The 26,134-nt window shown below is 38.9% G+C and overlaps 1 protein-coding gene across 6 annotated transcripts in view; it reads right to left on the bottom strand.

Moving 5' to 3' along the window:
* The window catches only part of TBC1D8 (TBC1 domain family member 8), a 76,654-nt gene that overhangs the window by 42,494 nt on the left and 8,026 nt on the right, over positions 1 to 26,134 (bottom strand). For 4 of the 6 annotated variants that reach the window (XM_043536879.1, XM_037898171.2, XM_043536883.1 and 1 more), the window contains exons 2-4: positions 15,779 to 15,889; positions 6,774 to 6,892; positions 3,650 to 3,878 (exon numbers count right to left, since the gene is read on the bottom strand). In XM_043536879.1, coding sequence (XP_043392814.1) covers positions 3,650 to 3,878; positions 6,774 to 6,892; positions 15,779 to 15,889 — 459 coding nt within the window. Of the gene's footprint in view, positions 1 to 3,649; positions 3,879 to 6,773; positions 6,893 to 15,733; positions 15,890 to 26,134 lie in introns of all 6 variants that reach the window. The other 2 variants (XM_043536872.1, XM_037898179.2) reach the window with 1 other exon arrangement.

Genomic DNA, 26,134 nt, shown 5'->3' with positions numbered 1-26,134 from the left:
GTTTTCTACATTTTCAAATATACTGATTTCAATTACAGCGCAGAATATAAAGTGTACAGTGCTCACTTTATATTTATTTTTAATTACAAGTATTTACACTGTAACAAAACAAAACAAAATTTTTCAATTCACCTCATACAAGAACTGTAGAGCAATCTCTTTATTATGAAAGTTGAACTTACAAATGTAGACTTATTTACAGGAAATAAATACATTCAAAAATAAAACAATGTAAAACTTTAGAGCCTGCAAGTCCACTCAGTCTTACTTCTTGTTCAGTCAATCACTCAGATAAACAAGTTTGTTTACATTTTCAGGAGATAATGATGCCTGCTTCTTGTTTACAATGTCACCTGAAAGTGAGAACAGGCATTCATGGAACTGTTGTAGCCAGCGTTGCAAGATACTTACATTCCAGATGCGCTAAAGAGTCATATGTCCCTTCATGCTTCAACCACCATTCCAGCGGACATACGTCCACGCTGATGACGGGTTCTGATCGATAACAATCCAAAGCAGTGCGGACTGATGCATGTTCATTTTCATTAGCTGAGTCAGATGCCACCAGCAGAAGGTTGATTTTCTTTTTTGGTGGTTTGGATTCTGTAGTTTCCTCATCGGAATGTTGCTCTTTTAAGACTTTTGAAAGCATGCGCACGCCTCATCCCTCTCAGATTCTGGAAGGCACTTCAGATTCTTAAACCTTGGGTCAAATGCTGTAGCTATCTTTAGAAATCTCACATTGGTACCTTCTTTGCGTTTTGTCAAATCTGCAGTGAAAGTGTTCTTAAAATGAACAACATGTGCTGGGTCATCATCTGAGACTGCTATAACATGAAGTATATGGCAGAATGCGGGTAAAACAGAGCAGGGCACATAAAATCTCCCCCAGTGAGTTCAGTCACAAATTTAATTAATGCATTATTATTTTAACTGGTGTCCTCAACATTGAACATGTCCTCTGGAATGATGGCTGAAGCTTGAAGGGGCATATGAATGTTTAGTGTATCTAGCAAGTAAATACCTTGTGATGCTGGCTACAGAAGTGCCATGCAAATGCCTGTTCTCACTTTCCGTTGACACTGTAAATAAATAGAGGGTAGCATTAGCTCCTGTAAATGTAAACAAACTTGTCTGTCTTAGTGATTGGCTGAACAAGAAGCAGGACTGAATGGACTTGTAGACTCTGAAGTTTTACATTGTTTTGTTTTTCAGTGCAGCTATGTAACAAAAAGTCTACATTTGTAAGCTGCACTTCCCCGACACAAAGATTGCATTACAGTACTTGTATGAGGTGAATTGAAAAATACTATTTCTTTTGTTAATCTTTCGCGGTAAATATTTGTAATCAAGAATAATATACACGTTGATTTCAATTACAACACAGAATACAATATATATAAAAATGTAGAAAAACATCCAAAATATTTAATAAATTTCAACTGGTATTCTATTGTTTAACAGTGCGATTAATCATGATTAATTTGTTTGAGTTAATCGTGTGAGCTAACTGTGATTAATCGAATGCCCTGTTTAGGACCAAAATTTAGGAAGGGTTGGTGCACAGGTGCTGGAACTAGAGGTGCAGGGGGTGCTATAGCACCCCCTGGCTTGTAGGGGGTTCCATTATATACAGGGTTTACAGTTTGGTTCAATGGCTCTCAGCACCCCTACTGTAAAAATTGTTCCAGCAACCCTGGGGTGGTGTGTTGGGGTTTTTGTTATTGTTTTGTTTTGGGGAGAAGGGGGAGGAATACAGTACATTCTTCAAGAGGAAAAAAAAATGTTAATGAAAACTGTTTTGTTTTTTTAAATTTACTTTCCCAAGCATTAGCCTAATTAATGCATGAGAAGCAGGAAGTGAAACAGACTATAAACAAAAGTGAATGAGTAGTTTATTTTCACTGTCCAAGATGAAAAATAAATATAAATGTAAAGTAAATTATATTTATTTCAATTTTGCATTTTAATAAAGTGTTACTAACAAAGATAAGGGACTATTTCTTGTTATGTAGTATAATATTTGATAGTGTTCCTTCATTATCCTTCAACAATCTTCAGTAGTACATAAATGAAGCTTTGTGAATAATATTAAAGCATTTTTCCCTTTCTGCTTTGATTTGTAAGAATCCATTTTATTGTGTGCAGAGGATTTCATATGTTCATCATTTATTAGTGGACAATCAACAAGATATTTAAACAAAGACTGAACTAACTATGCATCAAAACAACAACGACATTTTTCCAAGCCACATGCAACTTCTGTATTATAATCAGCAGAAGTTGAGAGTGCAACAAGATAACTGGGTTCTAATAAAGCAGAAAGGAAAGAGAGACATCTAATTAGAGGAAGGGAATATATTAAATCCTAGAAATTAAGAGTTAACATTTTGCATATTTTACTGTACTCTCTAATTCAGCTTTAAATCTATAAATATTTGAATAACCACATGATCACAATTTGACTTGACACAATAACTCTTCTATTCATAAACAGTAAAGCCTCCCTGATCATTTGAGTATAATTAACAAAGCTTCATTCTGCTGTTCCTGCTGGAGTTACGGTAGGATTCACAGGAATCCCTACAGTGCTACTCAAGAGCATAATCCTGTTAAGGAGGAGAAGGCACACACACCCTAAAAAGAATGTCTTCATGTATTATTTCCATCATCCAAGACTGGGTATGGAGGGCATCTCATAAGAATGCTCCCTGGGGCTCCAGTGGAAACATGGGACCATATCTTTTGGACTGGCTTATTAGTAGTGATTATCTGGTAGATTTCTCAAGCCATTCTTAAAACTTTAACTTGTCACTTCTGTGAAAGATTTAAAAGGTTGAAAAGGGAAGACAAAAGTTAAGATATTTGGGAGTTGTTTGTTTTAATTCCCCCTTATCTGTAGAACTTGTTCAGAAGCTTGAAAAAACAAAATTTCATTCCTTTTTGAAAATACTAGTTTTCCCCGTCTACCTCGTCACATGGAGCACAAGACACAGCTGTGTTATGTTTACTACTCAGATTACTTTAAAGTGCATAATTGATGTCACATAGTTCTAAGAACGGGGATTTTTTAGCCAACTTACACTTCCTTTGATGTCTCTGTACTAACTGCAGCTATTAACAGTGGCTATTTTTGTGTGTGTACATGTCACACCAACAGGGGAGAGACTGTTTCTGAATGACTATGTTCTGTATTAAATATAGGTATTTAAGAATCTGTCAAGTCAGATGCATTTTAAGGCAGATCTACTTTGGGGCCTAAACTATTTAGCACGCTTTTAAAGCAGACTGTTTTCCTGACTTCCACCATACAATTACCACCACAGTCCACTTCACTTTTAAAAAAAACAACAGTTTAAAGCAATCATCATCTATGTACACTAATAAGAAAAGTTTGTTGCAAGTAAAATATAAAAATAGATGACAAATGACAACGTGGAATTTTTAAAAGCAAATACACTCAAATTTAACAGGATAGTTGATCCAAACAGAACAAGTTTCAGAACCTTTTCACTGTTGCATTAGCGAAATACCATAAAATAAGATTAGATTTAAATACATCAGCTTAAAAATTACCCCAAAAGTGATATACATGTTTACAAGTCTGCATAGGGTATAGGGATAACAGTTTTTATATGTTCAGACTTACATTCTTTGCCTAGGAAGAAGGAATAAAAACAGAGGTGATTGATGCTCAGATAAAGCCAGCCTTGACGAGGAACTTTACCCTTCCAGCAGCAGCATGAATAATAGGTAATTAACTTCTCTGCTTCAGGGAAGTTAAATCTGGCTTCAAATTTCACTAGCGCTTCTCGAAACTTCTCAGGATCCTCCTCCTGCTCTGCTAGTTTACTCCTGGTCTCTTCTGCTATCAATGCCTGATTCAATGACAAGATAATATATTATGGCAAACTGGTAGTTTTCCTAAACGAGTTATTACAAGCTATCAGTACATTTTTAAAATCCTGATTCTCTCTTAGAAAGGTATCCAAGTTGATGTGCAAGTTACACAGACATTTGCTCAGTATTTGCAGTCTGTTTACCCACACTTCCAAACCCAGTCTTCTTTTTGGTCCCGAGTGATAACTGAAAAATATTGTTCAAACTACAATGTATAATTAAAATCTTGATACCAATAATGGTTGGCTTTGATCACCACAATTATTTCAAATAACCCAGAGAAGGCAATAAACATGACTGGAATTTCACTCAGTATATGATGGCTGTAGAAGCTTTAATTTGACTTACATAGCGCAAAGCTACAGTACCAAATTTTTATATTGATCAGCACTATTACCAAGAAACAGTACAGTGAAGTATATGATAACCTGTAATAAGCGTAACCATTTTTAAAGTCTTGAAATAATTAAATGCTGTGTCTTTTTATTACAGCTCTACAATAAATAAGGAGGCGAGAAAGACAGTTAAGTGCAAATTGCGTGGCTAAATGCAAATTTACTTCAGGTGCTACAGAATACAAATCAGTCCTACTGGAATACTGTAATCCCATGCGCCAGATGTCTATAGCAAAGGCCAGAGAGCTGATGTAACAATAAAAATATGGGCCCATTATTCAGTTCGAAACCTGCAGAATTCTAGATGTCCTGCTCTCACTTTCATGGTCACAAAATTATTAAAAGATGAGAGTTTTATTCAAGCCTTTCAGAGCACTTGGATGTACAAGGTGTAGTAAGGAAAGATAAATCACTGAACTACTGCCAAAAATAGGAATTTAAAAAAAGAAAAACTTCTCAACAAGGTGCACACTTTACAGATGTTGCATCAAGGATCAAGTAGGTGATGGTGTCATTTTTCTCCATTTATGGATAAAATTTAGATACAACAACAGACTATTTGGAACTAGTCTTTTAAACACAGATGTTTTAAATGGTCTTCAGTCCCTGGACAGAATTTTATCTGAATGCCTTTTAATGCGACCTTTATTTCTGTAACATCACAGATAAATCCAGAGTTTAACTGCAATTCACGGGACCAATGATATCACTGATGTTAGAGATTCATGTACTGTAATCTATAGGGCCCTACCAAATTCACGATCCATTTTGATCAATTTCATGGTCATAGGATTTTAAAAACAGTACATTTCATGATTTCAGCTATTTAAATCTGAAATTTCACAGTGTTGTAATTGTAGGGTCATGACCCAAAAAGGAGGTGTGGGAAGGGGTCACAAGGTTCTTGTAGCAGGGGACTGCAGTACTTACTTCTTCATTGCTGCTGCTGGCAGTGGCACTGGGCAGGTAGAGAGCAGTGGCTGCTGGCCGGGAGCCCAGCTCTGAAGGAAGAGCCGCCGCCAGCAGCAGCGCAAAAGTAAGGATGGTCTGTATGGTATTGCCACCATTACGTCTGCTCTGCTGCTAGCAGGGCGCTGCCTTCAGAGCTGTGCGCCCGGCCAACAGCCTCTGCTCTCCAGCCACCCAGCTCTGAAGGCAGGGCAGAAGTAAGGGTGGCAATATTGCAAACCCCCCCTCAAAAATAACTTTGCAACCCCCCCCCCCCCCCCGCAACTCCCTTTTGGGTCAGGATCTCCAGTTTGAGAAATGCTGGTCTCCCCCATGAAATCACAGATTTCACGGTCCGTGACGCGTTTTTCATGGCCATGATTTGGTAGGGCCTTAGTAATCTAGGATGTCAGAGCATTTCTGTGCTGACTACCCTCTACAAATTAAAAGATTGAGCCCCTTGAGCATGGGTGCAGGGGAAGTACCCTCTTAGAAATCCAAGCAACCTCCCCCTGCCCAGTGTGTGCGTGTGTGTGTGATCAAGGCTGACTTCTCACATAAGCACTGCCCCTGGACAGTGGGACCCATCACATCTTACACCTGGGTCTTGTGCTAGTAGGTTCAGCCATCTGTCACTTAAGTGTCTGGTGAAATTTCCAATCTTGAGTAAGCAGATGAGTGTGAGAGAGTGAGTGGATAGATGTAGACAGGAGAAACTGATGGGATGTATTAGGAAAGTATGAGAGAGACAGAGAGATCGGGGAGAGGAAAGAAGCAGAAAAAGAAAAGGGAGAAGCTATACAATTATAGGAATACAATGTGTGCTTAGTGTAGGATCAAGAAAAGAGATATGACAGATACTGAAGAAAACTCAAGAAACAATACATCATGAACTATTACAGGAGAGAAAATTGGAGTGAAGCCAGAATGGGAAACAATGTATAATGGAAGTGAGAAAGATGAAGCTATACACCTCATTTGCAAAGGTATTAAGAACTTGCAGCTCCCACTGACTTCAGTTGCAGGTGCAAGCGCTCAGCACCTCTGAAAATCAGGCCCTGCAAGTATTAAATAGAAAGGTAAATGTAATGTACTGCCAATCAACTACAGCCCATGACAGACTACACAGCTGTTATTCCTGTAGCTTCCTGAGGCATGGTGACACAGGTATTTTTCACCATAGCTAGTAAGCCCCAGGTATGTGGCTATCAGATGAAAATACTGTGTAGACATACTTTCCAACTCTTTCTGATGCAGGATGACAACAAACTAATGAAACCTCTGATGTAGAATGTGGGAATCAAGACTTGAAGAAAGCAAGCTATGTACATTTCATGACAAACATAATTGTGTACAGAATAAATACAGCTGCAAAGTCACCTTGTTTTATCAAAAATACTGTCTAGATGGGCAAAAGCTAATATGGACACAAACAGTTGGTAGACTGGTATAGTTCCACAACATCAAGAGTTCTTTCAATTCCTTTACTAGTGGGCAGAGGAAAGATGAAAGCAAGACAACTTTTCTTACCTTTACTTTCCCTTTGACAAAACTAACAATATCTTCTTTATTATCAAAAACAGACAATGTATGGAGTAAGTTTTGCTCCAGCCACTCCCAGTGCTGGTTTATCTCCTCTAAAGTGGCACCTAGAAAAGTAAAAAGAGCTAATTAAAAACCACATAGAAGAAATTGTGAAAGAAACTAGAAAAAAAGAAATTAAATGCAGTTGTGTCATAGTGCATGAAAAGAAATTAAGTTTCTGAAGTCACAAATGAAAACTAATAATAGCAAATAGGTCAATAAGATGTTACATTTCAAGGCATAACTAGAGAAAACAAAAGTAATACTATTTTAAGTAGTAGTTTTTAGTACTTTTAGTTTTCAAGATCTGAATACAAGTTCTCTGCAGACAAATGCTGTTCTGGTTTTCGAAGCAGACAAAATACAACAAAGTTTCTTACTGCCCTGTCTGGAGGTGGCTCATTTTTGATTTAAGGTTTAACTCTCCCGCCTCTCCCCACAAACACATGATCTCTCTCACTCACTCACTCACTCACACACACACGTGCGCCTTTGGAAGGAGGTTATGTAACCTTTAATTTGGTACCCTACTCGTGAAGGCTTTTATAATAATCAAGATGTCTGATAACAAAGGAGTTTGTTTTTGGTTGTTTTAACGCTGCTTGACAAGCCTAAAATGAGAATGTCTGCAGTTTTGGAGAGAGGTGGGTGAACAGAATAAGCTTTGAAACATGATGGATTTCTTTAAAAAGCAATACAATTTATTCTTATTAAGTACCACATGTAAATACGAACTCCAAAAACGTGATTTTAATCTCTGGCAGTTTGCTTCAGGCAAAATGCTTGTTGAGCTCCACTGCTCCAAAAAAGCTGCAGTTGTGTGTCATAACGACATGAGACCAGAAAAGTGCAAGGAATAGAGGCAAGTTGTAAAACAGCACTATTAGGAAAAAAGCTAGCCACCCCACTACAAAATAGCGCCTGCCGGTCCGTCATTAAGCAGCCTACATGTAAAGAAGACATGATGTGCTCTTTTCAGTTCCCTGCTGGGAAGAGAGGCGACAGTGAACAAAAAGAGCAGAGCATGGAGGAAGAAAAAGAAAATTCAAGTACAAATCTCATTATCATAAAACCTGAGATCTGTAAACATCAAAGACACTGCATGTCGCCTCACACGGCAGAGATGATAAATTTAGCTAAACATTTTCCACCTTCCTCTGCTAGGTTTCCCACAAGGAATGCCAACTGGCAGGGAAACTTTCCAAGATTTAACTTCCTCAACAGGAAGGTCTTGCGATGGAACTTCATAAATATCATTAATCAAGGCAAAAAAAAATAGAAGAAATCATGAAGAAAGAAGACAGCCATTTAGATGGCCTTTGCTTACAATTAGGAGGACCACACACTGTAGGATATTAATTAAGAATACTAGACCTACTGTTTCATAGGAGCTGTTTTAATATAAAATGACAATTTATTAAATTGAACTTTTAAGCCTGGACAATGAAGACAGAGGGTAAACACGATGGGGATGAATCAGCAGTCTGCCTTTGTGTGTGCAGTCTGGAATGAGACTACAGTAAGGAGGAGTATTCCATAGCAGTTGCCCTATTTTCCTTTTTGCTACACACCTTGTCCAAGCACTGGTCATCTCTCACCCGTACTGCTGTAAATCTTCTCTCTGCCTTACCATCTACCCACTCATTCTGTTCAAAATGCTGCCCAAGCTATCTTCCTCGTCTTGAACCATGTTACCTCACCACTTTGTGACTCCCTCTGCTCCATGAGCTCCCCATCTCTTACTCCCTACATTCAAGCTCCTTGCCTTCAAATACAAGCATGATCTAAGACTCCGTCTACAAGACGGACCTTACAGCGGCACAGCTGTGCTGAAGCAGCTGCACCGCTGTTAAGATCTCTTGTGTAGCCGCTCTATGCCAACAGGAGAGAGCTCTCCCGTCGACATAATTAAACCACCCCACACAAGCAGTGGTAGCTCTGTCAGCAGGAAAAGCTCTTCTGCCGACATGGTGCTATACATACTACCACTTATGCCAGGGAAACTTTGGTAGCTCAGGGGTAGTTCTTTATTTATAACATTGAGCAACGTAAGTTTTGCCGACATAAGTGGTAGTGTAGACATGGCCTTACTCACCCATTCCCTGGCTACCCTCATCCCTTCTCATGCCCCCATGCTCTTCCCAATCCTTTTGCCTTACTCCTCCTGTCATCTACTCTTCTCACTCTGCTTCATGGCTTTTTTTTTTTTTTTTAAATCAATTCTGCCCTATGCCTAGAGTCTCTTGTCCCCATTTGCCAAGTGCCCTCTCACTCCTCTTCTTCTCTCCTCCGAACCCACTTTTTCAATAATCCCCACACCCACCCTGACCTGAACTGTCTTCATGTGTCTTTCCTGGTATTTTCTGCAGCACTGCTGTAGCCGGGTTGGTGCCAGGATATCAGAGAGACAAGGTGGGTAAGGTAATTTATTTTATTGGAGCAACTTCTGTTGGTTAGAGAGACAAGCTTTAAGCTACACAGAGCTCTTCTTCAGGTCTGAAAAAGTAAGCAGAGTGTCACAACGAAATACAAGGTGAGACAGATTGTTAAGCATAAAGGGTTAACACATGTTGCAGGAGACCAGTTAAAATGAAGGGGCAACTGACACCTCTGCGGTCACAGGACAATCTGTCCCACCTTGTAATTAGCAGTGACACTCTGATTACTTTTTCCAGACCCGAAGAAGAGCTCTGTGTAGCTTGCAAACTTGTCTCTCTCACCAACAGAAGTTCCTCCAATAAAAGATATTACCCTCATCCACCTTTTCTTGAATTTGTCCATCTTATTTTGCTTGTAAATGCTCTGAAAAGGCAGAGAACATGTCTTCGTGTGAAAGCTAGCATTTAAGCCCACAGACCATTTCTAAGCAGACTGTTAATAATTAATATTCCATTTTTCAACACTATGTTAACTATCCGGCAATGTGGGGGCAACACAAAATTATGTACTCTCATGGGGATTCCTAGGAGGCACAGGAGCTGCTCCTTGGCTGCATTCCAACTTTTATTGCAGTACAAACTGCCTGTAACCCCCTTCAGTCCAGAACAATCTTTGGATTGTTGAGGGGAACCTTGAAAGCCCCTCCAGCACCTCACTAGTACAGGGAGAAATTAATAAGCAGATTCCCCCCGTTGCTACAGTAGAACCCTAACCCTGCTTTCCTGCTCCAAGGCTTCGGCTTTGTGGGAACTTACGGGGGAAGAGTCTCAGCAGCTTTTCCCCAGGCCCTTCCCTAAATAAATTCAGGTATCAGTTTTGGGGAACGAGGATAAGCAAAGAACCACAATGGAAGAGGCAGCTTGGAGAACTTCAAACACTGTGCTAAAGAGAGCCGGGTTCTGCTGTGTTACTGACTGGTATTGTCAGCCCTAGCAGGAAGCCTGCTTCTTTCCCAGCTGCTGAAGGCAACATTGCATAACAAGAGGATTATTAGTCAGAAGCAGGTTAAATTTTTACTGTTCTTAATGTCTTTATGTATTTTGTGTGCATAAAATTGCAAACATGCTTTGACTACAAAAGACACATAAGAAATATAAGAATGGCCATACTATGTCACACCAATAATCCATTGAGTCCAGTATCCTGTCTTCTGATAATGGCCAATACCAGATGCTTCAGAGGGAATGAACAGAACAGGCCAATCATCAAGTGATCCATCCCCTGTCGTCCAGTCCCAGTATCAAGCAGTCAGAGGCTTAGCCATCTTGGCTAATACGCATTGATCAACCTATCCTCCATGAATTTACCTAATTATTTTTTCAACCCAGTTATATTTTTGGCCTTCACAACATTCCCTAGCAAATGAGCTCCATAGGATGACTGTGCTTTGTGCGAAGAAATACTTCTTTTTGTTTTAAACTTGCTGCCTATTAATTTCATTGGGTGACCCCTGCTGCTTGTGTTATGTGAAAGGGTAAATAACACGTCCTTATTCATTTTCTCCACACCAATCCTGATTTTACAGGCCTCTCTCATCTCCTCCCTTAGTCGTCTCTTTTCCAAGCTGAACAGTCCCAGGCTTTTTAATCTCTTCTCATCTGGAAACTGTTCCATACCCCGAACCATTTTTGTTGCCCTTCTCTGTAGCTTTTCCAATTCTAATGTATCTTTTTTCAGATGGGGCAACCAGAACTTCACACAGCATTCAAGGTGTGTGCATACTATAGATTTCTAAAGTGGCATGATGATATTTCCTGACTTATTATCTACCCCTTTACTAATGGTTCCTAACATTCTGTTAGCATTTTTGACTGCTGCTGCACACTGAGCAGATGTTTTCAGAGAACTATCCATGACTCCCAGATCTCTTTCTTGAGTGGTAACAGCTAATTTAAATCCCATCATTAAATAAGTATAGTTAGGATTATGTTTTCCAACGTGCATGACTTAGCATTTATCAACGTTGAATTTCCCCATCTGCCATTTTCTTGACCAGTCATCCAGTTTTGTGAGATCCCTTTGCAACTCTTCCCAGTCAGCTTTGGATGTAACTATTATGAGTAATTTTGTATCATCTGCAAACTTTGCCACCTCACCATTAACCCCTTTTTCTAGATCATTTATTAATATGTTGAAAAGCACTGGTCCCAGTTCAGATCCTTAGGGGACCCTGCTATTTACCTCTCTCCATTCTGAAAACTGACCATTTATTCCTACCCTTTATTTCCTGTCTTTTAACCAGTTACTGATCCATGAGAGGACCTTCCCTCATATCCCAAAACTCCTTACTTTGCTTAAGAGCCTTTGGTGAGAATCTTGTCAAAAGCTTTCTGAAAGTCCAAATACACTATATCAATTGAATTATCCTTTTGCTGACCCCCTCAAAGAATTCTAATAGATTGGTGAGGCATGATTTCCCTTTACAAAAGCAGTGTTGACTCTTCCCCAACAAATCGTGTTCAACTGTGTGTCTGACAATAGTAGTAAAAACCAATGCAAAGAATTAATTTAGCTTCTCTGCAACAGCCTTGTCTTCCTTAATTATTCCTTTAGCATCCAGTGGCCCCACTAACTGATTGGCAGTCTTCCTGCTTCTGATGTCGTTAAAAAAAATTTGGTGTAAGTTTTGCCTCTTTTGCTAGTTTGCTCTTCAAATGCTTTTTTGACCTGCCTAATTCTATTTTTTGCACTAGACTTACCAGAATTCATGCTCCTTTTTATTTTCCTCACGAGGATCGGAATTCCAATTTTTAAAGGATGTCTTTTTGCCTCTAACCACCTCTTTTATTCTGTTGAGCCATGGTGGCATTTTTTTGGTCCTCTAATTATTTTTTTATTTGGGGTATACATTTAATCTGAGCCACTATCATGTCACTATTCCTTTTAATTTCAATTTAACTAGCTTCCTCATTTTTGTGTAGTTCCCCTTTTTCAAGTTAAATGCTACTGTGGTATTTTCCCTCACACAAAGATGTTAAATTTAACTACATTATGGTCACTATTACCAAGCAGTTCAGCTATATTCACCTCTTAGACCAGATCCTGTGCGCCACTTAGGGAATAAATAAAGAATTGCCTCTCCCCTTGTGGGTTCCAGGACTAGCTTCTCCAGGAATCAGTCATTAATGGTGTCTAAAAATTTTATCTCTGGATTCCGTCCTGAGGTGAAATACCCAGTCAATATGAGATTAATTGAAATCTCCCATTATTATTGGGTTTTCTTTGTTTGTAGTCTCTCTAATCTCCCTGACCATTTCACAATCACCATCACCACCCTGGTCAGGTAGTTGGTACCATATTCCTACTGCTATATTCTTCTTGTTCAAGCATGGAATTTCCATCCATAGAGAGATTCTTTGGTATAGTTTCACGCATTTCAGATTTTCATCTTATTTGACTCTGCTTTCGTTCACATATAGTACCACTCTCCCACCAGCATGACCTACTCTATCATTCCTATGTATTTTGTGTCCTTGTACTAATGTGTCCCATTGATTATCACCATTCCACCAAGTTTCTGTGATGCCTATTATATCATTATCCTCATTTAATATCAGGCACTCAAGTTCACCCATCTTAGTATTTAGACTTCTATCACTTGTATATAAGTACTTATAAAATTTGTCAATATTTAGCTGTCTGCCTTTGTGTGATGTAATTGAATGGGACTCTTTTTCATTTGATTGTTTTTCTTCAGCTCCTGCTTGTACTTTATCAACTTCTATCCACTCCTCTTTACTAGGACAGAGAGAATCCCTGTTAATAGATCTTCCCCTAAGGGATGTATTTATCTGAACCATGTGCTCCTCTGTACCTGTTGACTGTCCCACCTGCTCTTAGTTTAAAAACTCCTCTACAACTTTTTTACTTTTACATGCCAGCAATCCTGTTCCGTTTTAGTTTAGATGGAGCCCATCCTTTCTGTATAGGCTCCTCCCCTTCCAAAAGGATCTCCAGTTCCTAATAAACCTAAAACCTCCTCCCTAATACCATCGTCTCATCCATGCATTGAGACCCTGCAGTTCTGCTTGTCTAATTGTCCTGAACATGGAACTGGAAGCATTTCAGAGAATGCTATCATGGAGGTTCTGGACTTAAATCTTTTAAGTAACAGCCTAAATTTGGCCTCCAGGACCTCTCTCCTATCCCTCCCTATGTCACTGGTACCTACATGTACCATGACCACCAGCTCCTCCCCAGCACTACGCATAAATCTATCTAGATGTCTTGAGAGATCCACAACCTTTGCACCCAGCAGGCAATTCACCATGGATTCTCCCAAGCATCACAAACCCAACTACCTATATTTCTAATAATCAAATCCCCCATTACTATTATCTGTCTGTTCCTAAAAAGTCACCTCCCTCAGAGGGGGATCCTCAGTGGAAGAGGATACCATGGCATCATCTGCGAGGATGTCCCAACTATGTGACTGTTTCTCTCCACTCCAGCTTGATGTTTTCCTTTCCGGAGACTTTCATCCTCCTCAACACCATAGAGGCTGTCAGACTGGGAGTGGGACCGCTCTACTGTGTCCCGGAAAGTCTTGTCTATGTACATCTCTGTCTCCCTTAGCTCCTCCAGCTCAGCAACTCTGGTGTCCAGAGATTTACTTGGTCTCTGATAGCCCTGGGCTGCGTGCACTGAATGCACGCAAGGCAGGCAATCATTTATGCTGCATTCAGTGCAATAAACTGGTTAGCTCCCCCTCTGCTGCTGAATCCATAGTATAGATTAATGCAATATTGATCTATACAACCAGAATTATCTTCTACTGTCTTGAAAAAATTAACTGGTACTTACAACAATACATCTTGTAAATCCATTTGGAGAAGGGTGGCAATTCAAGATCTTAAAGAGTTATTTGTTAAAGGCTTTCTAAAACTTCTATAACCTATACAAAAAATCTTAACCATTCCAGTCAAACAAGTGGTTCCCCTTTAAGTGGGGGAAAAAAAAAAAAAACAGCTGTCCTAGCAGGCTGAAGAAATCTGCATCGAGTAGAGTAATGATCAACCCGAGAGAGAGGTATTACCTATATGTTACTGAGAAAGGGACCTAAGCATTCTTTGAGATGAACATTGATTTGCATTTTAAAATGCAAAACTCATTTTTTTCATTACAAGAGCAATATTTAAGAGCATGAAGTATTCTCTTCACAAAACATTCTCTCTTTAGTGGTGTGTTCTTACCTTTCAAATAAAGAAAAAAAAAAGAGTACCAAATCAACAGCAATTATGAAAATGAGGAAACGGTAGCAGCTAACCATAGCCAAAAATAACATGGAGAACAGACTCTCTGCAAGCTTCCCCAAACAAATGTAACAATGCACATCAATCCTGACCTACTACCCTTCGCTCCAGTTTCGTATCTTCAAAATACACTAAAAATCATACAGTGGTTTTGAGGTACAGACAGGCATCCATAGGGTAGCGTTCTCCAGTGCATGGAGCACCTCCTCAAGGGGATACAAGGGAGAGCACACACGCATGCACCTTCAAAACACGAAATGTGTGCAGCTGATGAAGTGACATCTACCAGAGTTTTCAGTAAGCCATAAACAACAAGTCTAATGTGTGAACTGCCTCACTAATTTCAATGAATACTAAATCTAACACCATTAGTGATATTTTAAATGTCAACATTGTTAACTATTTCACTGCTCAATCCGTGAAAAAAAGGAGAGGAAATATATTATGAAGATCTACACCAGCATTTTCCAAAACAGGAGGAAGAATGAAGGACTAGCCAGGAGAGCATAGAAAGTGTATAAAAATGCATACATTAAAATTGGTAGGCTTTAAACACCACATAGCAGGGTTGCTATGATTTACAACTGGTTTATTTTTCTAAAGGGGTGTTCAGCTTTGAAAAGCATGGGAAACACTGCATTAAGAATTAGTTTAAAGACTAGCAAATTCAAGTCTTCAGAGTGCACTATTCTTATGGGTCACCTAGCACTATGATACTTTAAAACATTTATTATTTAAAAACATTTCGTATTTTTTAAAATCATTTCTTTCATGAGATTTTATTTTTTATCAGAGGAGCTGGGAGACTTTTTTTTTTTTTTTAAATAAACTGCAGGTAAAAATTAACTACTGATACATGTGTTGAAGACAGACCAGACCAAAAAGCCTCCTGCTGCAAGTGTCCTGCACAGGCTACTATCTGAAATGATAAATATGTGAATGGAATGACGACATTTTGTAACAGACAGAAAAATTGGAAGGCAGCAACAGCCAGATTTTTTGTTCTTGCTTAACAGAAGAAAACATTCCCTTATGTTATTAATACCTTGAAATATAACCAATAAGTATTTTAGTTGTTAAATAAGTCACAGCCAGTAGCCTTTACACACACACGAGGTTACTAATTTTGGTTACCTTCAGCTTCTTGGACATGCAGATACTGAGCATGCTCAGAATTTAGCTTTGGGGATTTTTTTTAATTGGTATGTAACTCACCAGCGGCTATGGCCCAGTAAACTTCTGATCCATTCAATAACTCACCACATGCTATGGCAGAGTAAACTGGTGATCCCGGAACTTGAAGTAAAATTCGAAATGGAGCAACACGTGCATTAGAATCTAGCACTGCATCCAGGGCACCCACCAAACGACCTGAACACACACAGAAAAGGAGAATGACATGTTTTAACAACAGCAGCACCAACTCTCACTGAGACTAGTTTATCACTATTAGACCTATTCATGTTTAAGACCCTCAGATTAAGCACAGAACAAAATTATAACAAAATTATAACAAAGCTCTCCAATATTGGCTTGTAAAATGGAGAAGTGTTCAAATGCACCAGGGACTAAAAGACAAGGAAGACCAAGTTTTTATGCTTCTAGTTGGTTTATTATGCCATATATACATAAGACTAACAGAAGCTTTGAAACTTAAGCTATGGTTAAGAAAAGGAGTACTTGTGGCACCTTAGAGACTAACCAGTTTATTTGAGCATAAGCTTTCGTGAGCTACAGCTCACTTCATCGGATGCATACTGTGGAAAGTGTAGAAGATCTTTTTATATACACACAAAGCATGAAAAAATACCTCCTCCCACCCCACTCTCCTGCTGGTAATAGCTTATCTAAAGTGACCACTCTCCTTACAATGTGTATGATAATCAAGGTGGGCCATTTCCAGCACAAATCCAGGGTTTAACAAGAACGTCTTGGGGGGGGGAGGGGGTAGGAAAAAACAAGGGGAAATAGGTTACCTTGCATAATGACTTAGCCACTCCCAGTCTCTATTCAAGCCTAAGTTAATTGTATCCAATTTGCAAATGAATTCCAATTCAACAGTTTCTCGTTGGAGTCTGGATATGAAAGTTGCTATATTACAACAAAAAAACTTCAAATCCAGACTCCAGCGAGAAACTGTTGAATTGGTATTCATTTGCAAATTGGATACAATTAACTTAGGCTTGAATAGAGACTGGGAGTGGCTAAGTCATTATGCAAGGTAACCTATTTCCCCTTGTTTTTTCCTACTCCCTCCCCCTCCTCAGACGTTCTTGTTAAACCCTGGATTTGTGCTGGAAATGGCCCACCTTGATTATCATACACATTGTAAGGAGAGTGGTCACTTTAGATAAGCTATTACCAGCAGGAGAGTGGGGTGGGAGGAGGTATTTTTTCATGCTTGTGTGTATATAAAAAGATCTTCTACACTTTCCACAGTATGCATCCGATGAAGTGAGCTGTAGCTCACGAAAGCTTATGCTCAAATAAATTGGTTAGTCTCTAAGGTGCCACAAGTACTCCTTTTCTTTTTGCGAATACAGACTAACACGGCTGTTACTCTGAAACCTGTCATTAAGCTATGGTTAGAATACATAAACATGTATTATTTAGAACAGACTCAAATGCATTGTGTCTCAGAGTCTATTCCATAATAATTGGCTCCTGAGTAAAACAAGTCTTAGCATATTATTGCCAGCTGTTTGAACTGGAGTCATGAATTGGCAGGTGAAAATATAAACACAAAGAAAGTACCAAACCGTCACCAACTATGACAGGAAAAACAATCAGAAAAAAAAAATCAAAATTCCTCCAACTACAAAAGATGAGCACTTAAAATGTGCATTCCCCTGTTGCCTCATAAAAAGTTCTAATTCTGTAAGATGGTCTTAAAATTCTGTATTTTGCCAACAACAATAATACAATTAGAAGCACCCTATGAGTCCGCATCCAGTCATCAGAGGACGCTATAGGGCAATGGCATAGCACAGTCTAGCCTGCAAGTTTCAAAATATTGAAGACCAGGTGATTAACAAAGGAAGAAACAGCCCAGACTAATTTTTTCATCCTGATAATAAACCTATGAGTTGGGATTTTTAAAAGCGTTTAGTTTAGGCCTCACCTTGGCCCCATTTAAGTCACTGGCAAAAGTTAGACCAAGCACTTCTGAAAATCCTGATAAAAGGTCAGACTTGTAAAATATGATTATTTTTAGAGAATACAAGAAATGCACCCATATAATGAAGCCATGTCAGTACATGAAAAATGAAGGGCATTTATCTTGTTTCTCAGTTTGTGCAAATTAAATTCCCTTTTCTGTCCCTGAATGATTGATCACAGCAGCCAATTCCTCTTTTCACTCTGTACTTCTGCTTACCAGTTCCATAATGTTCACTCAGTTTCCAATAAAGGAAAATAATAAATATCACTCACTCCCCAGACTGGCTAGGTTAGCCACAGTTTAAATATTATAAAAACAAAATACTGAGAAGCCAAAACTAAGATGAATCCTTTTAATATATTATATTTTAAAAAAAGATCTTAGCCAGGTTCATTCACAAACTCCAATGATGAGTCATTGGAATATATAGCTGAAGTCTCCCTCTTCAGTTAGTTTTGTATTTTCATAGTTAATATCATACATTAGGAGCCTGACTGAACTTCCATTAGTGTCTATGGAAAGACTCTCATACACTTATGTGGGATTTAGATTAGGCCCCAATCTATTTTCAATTTGGGTAGGATGGAAGGTGCTTTCTAGTTTTACAAGTAAGAATGTTGTCTAGATTTCTGATCTCACATATCTGCTGCTGATTCCAGGGCAGTAAAACAAAGGTGCACCAGTGATGCAGAATAAGCAATTTATGCACGTTTCACACCTGTATTTTGATTATTTTCTTCAAGAGAGAAAAATATTAAGTATTTAGTGCAGGCTAAAACAATTTCCTCGTTTGACATAAAAGCATAACAATAATCTTTCTGAGGTAGCCTCATTACTATACTTTAGCACGTCTATTTTTGAGGTGCTACAGCAATGGCATAGGTTGAAATTTAACTGAACAAGCTCCAAAAACAGATCTTTCAATAATTAAATCAGTGAGTGCTATAAAAACTATGCAAGTTAGCCAAAACTTGTACATGAACCTGGTGAAGATGGAGTACAAAGTTTAATATTAAAGAAAGGACGAAAGCTACTTAAATTATTCAAATGGTGCTGCTTTCCAAGTGTTTTTTCCTATCATATAAACTCTGAACTCCGCTTAATACTTGTAACATACAACAACTGCACAGTGCTTCCTGCTGAATGAACCAATAAAAGCATGCAAACAAAAGAACTTTCTAAAGGGACACAATTTGAATTTTAAAATCAACTTTTTCTTTAGATTTTTTTTTTATGTTTCTGATAGAGCACCCTTTAAAACAGTCCTTATATTTTTTTTAATTATTTTTCCTACATATTATACAGACACACACACACCACTCCCCGTTGATGTTTAAGGGTCTTCTTAACCATGAAGAAACTGATTGACTTTTACAGGGAAAAGCAAATCTTACTGTCCATACAAGCCTATCAAATAAAACAAACTAGAAAAAAAAAGAAAAACATGTTTTACTAACTTTATTCTAGTAATCATAGGTCTTTCTTGATACCATGTATGGAACAAAAATTTCAGAAGTAAATATGATTTTCAAGTTCATTGCATTCTTTTAAACGATAATACTACCAAGCTCTCTATTTCAATTTTTCAGCTTCAAACAATGCAAAACCATTTCAGGAGGCAAAAATAAAGCCACCGAGAATAAAATGCATTTGATTTTTTACTGCACTACAGAAAGCTGCAGCCACAGGTTTTCTAGTAAGACTTCAGAGTCCAAAAACAGATCATCTCATGAACACCACAAGTCTTTTCATGATTTTATCACGATTACAAAGAATGTTGAAATGCTAGGGGAAGCTCCGAGTCCAATGTGGACATCAGACAAGGCTGGGGGAAGAGGAGGGAAGAAAATTGCTTTTCTGCTCTAAAATCAGTTTGTGCTCAATAACAAACACTTTCCCTGAACATGGGATTTCAAAGCAAGTGTTTAACTTGTATTCTTATGGAAACAAACAGCTCTCTAAAACAAAATTTGCACTCTTACTGTGGATCATGGATCTTAACTACAATTTTTGTTTAGTTACATTTCAGAGGTCTATCTTTATGCACATTTAACACAACCCAAATAGTGCAAATCAAACACTGTAAAGTTACACCTTATATGGAAAGTACAACTAAATCAGAATTACAATAAAAGTTTCTACCCTGAAATCCATTTTAGAGAGTTCACATTATTTTATGCATACCAGTTCAATCAATAAATGAATCCAAGGACAAGCTAGCAGGAGACTGAAGCACTATTTTCAGATCCTGTGACAGACAGGCAGGGTCTTTGCTTTACCAAGATCAAAGTGTAATCTAATCAGCTTGGAAGCAGCACGCTACACAGCTGTATGATTAGGCCTTCTTATTCACGCTAATTCCAACTCTATGTGTAACACAGCTGTGCACCTGTTTGTTTTGTTTTGTTTTGTCTGGGGAGAAAATTAAAGTGATACCTTTCTGGTTATCAAATAAACTTGCAGAAGTAGGATCCACCATCTGAGCTTAATCTGTATTTACCTGAAACCTCAAAGAGAAGACGATATCACAAATTGCAATGTATGACCCTGTACTTTGAGTACCACAACTCACAGCTACAGTCTAGAAAAGGACCAATTACAGTAAAGCCACCTGAAAAACACTGATTTCTATTTAAAACGTATTTATTCAAATGCTCAGGAATGCAGATTTCTCTAAATTGGTGTGAATTATCCATATGATATTTGAAGAATTCCACTAAACTTTGAGAGACTGGATGTTAGAAAATTAAAGCTGGACTCAAAATTAGACACTTTGAAATCTGGGTTTGTGAAAAATATTGATTCTTTCCATCTGTCAATTCAAGATTTTGGGGAAGTAGCCTAAGATGTAATTAATTAAGACAGGTCAGGTAGCACCTGATCCAAAGATCCCCCTTTACAGAACAAAAGGCTCTCTCTGCCCATCGGCACTGCACCTAACAAGTCTTTAGGTAAAACTAAGGTAAAGTTTTCAAAAGTGCTTATGTCCCCATTTACAAAAGTGGCCTGGGCAGTTAGGATCCTAAGAGTTTTTTGAAAGTCAACAGGATTAGGAGCCTAAAAGCTCAAGCCACTTTTGAAAAAGTCACTTAAGGTGTTTCTACACTAAGACTAGAAAGTGGGATTGCAGCAAGTGTAGGCATACCCAAGCTAGTTTTGATTGAGTTAGCTCACTAAGGCCTTGTCTGCAGTACCGCGGTAAGTTGACCTAAGTTACGCTTCTCCAGCTATGTGAATAACGTAACTGGAGTCAACGTTGCCCAGGTCGACTTACTGCAGTGTCTACACCGCTCTGCGTCAATGGGAGATGCTCTCCCGTCAACTTACCTTACCAGAGTACTGGAGAGTGTTCTGCAGTTGATTTAGCAAGTCTTCACTAGACCTGCTAAATCGACCCCTGCTGCATTGATCACCGCAGCGTTGATCCTGGTAAGCGTAGACATGGCCTAAAAAATAGCAGTGTAACCACATCAGCATGGACTAGCCCATAGGTGCTGGATCTAGGGGTGCTGCCGCACCCCCTGGCTTAAAGTTTCCATCATATACAGGGTTTACAGTTTGGTTTAATGGCTGTCAGCACCCCCACTATACACATTGTTCCAGAGCCCCTGGACTAGCCACTCAGTACAATCCTCTCTAGGACGCTGGATATACACCTTGTCAGCTAACTCAGGCTGCTGCAGCTACACTGCTCTTTCTATCGAGCTAGCTCGATTACAGTTAGCTCAGGTATGCCTACACATGCTGTAATTACTCCTCCTGATTGCTGTGTCGTCATACCCCTCGGGCGCTTTTGAACATTTTAACTAGTCTAGCAGCAGATTCTAGATTCAAGGGTTTACAAGAAGAGAGGCCCAAGCTTGCTGTAAAATTCTAGCTCTCCTGTCACATTACTTTGCCCCGATATATCAATACTCAATAGCTCATTAAGCATTTTAGTGCATGTGCCATCCCTGCCTCTCATATCCTCTCTCATCCAGAAGCTTATAAGCATAATCAAAACAGGAATATGGGAGCAAAACGAGTGGTCAGGTAAAAACAAAATGCTTTTACACAAAAGAGTAATAAATACACTGAATTAAAACAGGATGCTTCCATCTGTTGCAACATGGAGTGAGGTTCCAATTCAGGATGACAGCTAATGGTTGTGAGAAACACTTTCTGCTCTACATCCCAGACGACAGATATGAGACTTTGGGCAAGAAGTAATCCATGGGGGAAAAAAAAAAATCACACCAAGAAAATGCAGAAGTTATGTCTTATCTAAAACTTTTAGAAATAAAAATGGACAATGAAATAACTTCTGAATGGAATTAAGTATTATTCACCCCTAGTTCCCTCAAACAATACATCTGAGTATTTTTGTTGCAAAGTAACATCTGAACAGCTCAATGCACTTTGCAAACAGCAAATTAGAAAGTTACAATACCCTGTGAGGTTGGCAGCTACCTGTATGCTACAGATGGGCAAAGTGGTTAAGCAACTTTCCTGTTATCACAGAAGAACTCAGCAGAGCCAGGAAGAAAACCCAAACCTTCCAACTCAGAGACCCCAATTTTTCCCTTATGCTCTGGCTGTTTTACAGGTAGCTTAAGTGGCCTCTCCCTGAGGATTCAATCTGCAAAAGGGGAATCCCTGGATGGGGTAGAGCTATAACAACTGCCCTGTTCTGTTGATTCCCTCTGAAGCATCTGGTACCGGCCAGTGCCAGAAGACAGGATACTGGGCCAGATGGACCACTGGTCTGATCCAGTATGGCCATTCTTATTTTCTTACCAGTTCTACACCACCCTTCTGAACCGCTTAGCACAAGTGAGGCACATGGATGGAAACTGCCGAGTTCAACTGCTGTGTTCCAGCTATCAGAACATTCCATTGGGCTCACAGACAGTTAGACATAACTAACTGGAGCTGTCTAAGGCTGGTCCAACTCCAGGACAGGTAGCAGCATAAAGGCAACTTAAAGCACCTTTGCATCCCCCTACTGCTGATCTGCACTGAGCTAATTTCTGATGTAGCTCAGTATCTGGCCCTCATCCTTGTGGGTTAAATATAGGCAAAGATCTCTGTTCTGGTGAACAGGTGTTTGGTATAGCAGGCTAGGGAACATCAAAACAAGGAAAACTTAGCACCAAAATTGGCATCAAGTTCTTCCTAGAACCAGTACAACATGACACTCTGATTTTGCTTGCAGCAGTTCTAAATGTTTTAGTCATGCAGCAGTGATGTTTAACAGATTCCTGCTTTCACTCACATTTCACTGAGGAACTTCTGCTTTATAGCTCTGTAATATCAGGAAAATTTTTGGTTACACAGACAGCTAAAGACTAGCAGATAAATTCTATCCTAGTTTACATCTCATACAAACATATGTTGATTTCACCGAGATTGCACAGGGTACAGATAGGGCAGGTTTCAAGCCAACAGGACACACACACAGTGGCGTATTTCTTACTAGCTTTCTCAATTCAACTCAACAGAGTTTATACCGATAGCAAGGAAAGGTATTTAAAGGGGGGTGGGGGGAGATAAATTAATAGTACACTAACCCTGCTGTAACAAAAAACAAAACAAAAAATTCCTTGGTGATGATGCTGGTTTTACCACATTTGAAAAAATCTCACGCAGCTAGATTTCAGTACTAAGGGCCTGATGTGGCAAACGTTTATGCCTGTGTAATACATTACACAAGAGTAATCCCACTGAAGTCAGTGGGATTACTTTCATGTGTATTTGCAAGATCAGGCCCTTCAACGCCTAGGCAACAAGTCAGTGCCTTAAATTACTTTTTGACCATGTAAAAGTGAACTGAAATTACAATTGTTTGTGTTACTTCTTAAACTGAGTGTCCAGCATCATGTTCTTTGTGAAGTTGGAAGTTATCATATCCCAGCCAGCTAAGTTTTTACTTTTAATGGTATTATTTCACAAGTTTTCTTCAATGTTTTCTGTGGGTTGATATTACTCTGAGGTTTAGCTACCCATTTGTTTCATATGCTAATATCCTTGGAAATTCAAGATACGATCATGGGGTCTGCTGTCATAGGAGTGCTGTAGGAGAGTGAAAGAGACGTGATATAGGAAGGGGGAGGAGGAAGGAGCAGAAGTATGCACATGCTTCCCCACTTCCTAAAAACCCACAGTGTACTTCTCCTAATGTGTTATGAAAGAACAAATATTTATCATGACCCCCTCTTCTCCTCAGGCCATTTTTCCAAGTATGCTTTTATCCACATATTTCTTGCAGAGGGTTGTCACATTTATTTAACAGGAGTCAACATGACTGCAGCCTAAGATATACTAAGATAAGGTTGCTATCCACGTTGGTTCTAAAGTCCACAGAGCTAAAGGCTCTGTCACACTACAAGTCTAGAAAAACTGTTTCCAGCCTAAAATTAATGTACCTAATAAATATGTGGGACATATACGCTGCCTTTTGATAGTCCCCTAAATCACCACAATATAAATTCTGTTGAATACTGTCAAAAAAGAATCTCTCACACATTTTGTTGGTGCCATATAATGCCCCCACAAAGTTATTAGGAGCACTCTAGTATTACATAATTCTAGTAACCACAAAAAATCCTTTAGAAATTACCCATCTTGTTGTTCTGCAGAGTGTGTCCACTACGACACAACAGAAACAAAAACACATTCCCTCTATATTTATTCCAATCTCATTTTAGCTAGTTAGTGATTTTCAGTGTTAAAGGAGCTGATGTTCACACTTTAAACAGATACAATCCATGCTGGTAGGCTAAATATTAGACCTGAAACTTCTGTTTTGATTTGCAGGTGCATTCATGGCTTTCAAGGCATTTAAAAACACACATCACTGTAGTATGTGTGTGTATGCATAATGCGCTGCTCCTCCACTCTGTTTGCTAGTTCCATTTTGCTTTGTAACCTGCGAGCTCATAAGATTAGAGCGGCAAAGCAAATAGATAATGCCACATGCACACATCAAAAATATAAAATGTTTGTTGGTTTGGCCCAGCTGAGAAACTGGGCCTTCATATTACAGCCTTTGTTGAGGACTGAGAGTTATTTATGCATGTGATTCCATGCTTTAAGTTATTTGCAGCCCAAATTCACTTGTGGAGACGTCACCTTCTTCGGGGAAAAATTAAGAAAAACATGTTTTTAAGAGAGACCTTTTAAGATGTTACAGTTAAAGAACAATATAAGAGGGAGGGAGAGAAATAGGATATCTGATTTCCAGTTGTGGACAAGGCTACAAAAACATTTTGATTAAAGCCTAAAGGCAGGTCTCCACTTAAAGAGCTGTAGCTGCGCTGCTGTAGCACTTCAGTTAAGATGCTACTACGCCAACAGGAGAGCTTCTCCCAGCGGCAGAGTTAATCCACCTCCATGAGAGGCAGTAGCTATGGCGATGGGAGAAGCCCTCCCATTGACACAGCTCAGTCTACATCGGGGGTTAGGTCGATGTAACTGCATCGCTCTGGAAAAATCCATACCCTTGAGCGACGTAGTTATACTGATGTAAGTTTGTAGGGTAAACCTGACCTGAGTTATTGAATAGCCTATTGGTTAGAAAGAATCGTTTTCTCCTATGAGGGGGAGTAGTGATGATAACTGTAACACCTGTTCTATGGAAGCTATTCCATACCCCTAATAACTTTTGTGGTCCTTCTTTGTACTTTTTCCACTTCTAACATATTTTGTTTGAGATGGGGAGACCAGAACTACACACAGCATTCAAGATGTGGCCGTACCATGGATTTCTATAGTAGCATTATATTTTCTGTCTTTATTATCTATCCCTTTACTAATGGTTGCTAACATTCTGGTAGCCTTTTTGACTGCTGCTGCATATCGAGCAGATGTTTTCAGATAAATTTGCATGACTCCAAGATCACTTTCTTGAGTGGTAACAGCTAATTTAAACATTTTGCCTGTATAGTTGGGATTATGTTTTCCAATGTGCATTATCTTGTATTTATCAACACTGAATTTCATCTGTCTTTTTCTTGACCAGTCATCCAGTTTTGAGAGATCCCTCTGTAACTTTTTGCAGTAAATTTTGGTTTTAACTATTTTGAATAATTGTGTATCATCAGCAAACTTTGCAACCTCACGGTTTATCCCTTTTTTCCAGATCATATTGACTATGTTGAACAACAATCGTCCCAAGTTTCTGTGATACCTATTATATCAATATCATCTTCATCTAATACCAGGCACGAAATTTCACTCTTCTTATATTTAGATATCTTGCATTTGTGTACAAGCACTTATAAAATCTGTCAATTTTATTTAGTTGTCTGCCTTCATGTGATGTAACTGAATGGGACTCTTTCATTTGACTGTTTCTCTTCGGCTCCTACCTGTACTTTATCAACTTCTATCCTCTTTACTAGGATATACAGAATCCCTGTTAATAGATCCTCCCATTAGGCATGTGTCCGTCTGAACCACATGCTCTTCCGCACCTG

Source organism: Chelonia mydas, chromosome 1 (genome assembly GCF_015237465.2).
Source record: "Chelonia mydas isolate rCheMyd1 chromosome 1, rCheMyd1.pri.v2, whole genome shotgun sequence".
Lineage (NCBI taxonomy): Eukaryota > Metazoa > Chordata > Testudines > Cheloniidae > Chelonia > Chelonia mydas.
The sequence above is the reverse complement of the archived record's forward strand: the minus strand, read 5'-3'. Positions and strand labels throughout refer to the sequence as shown.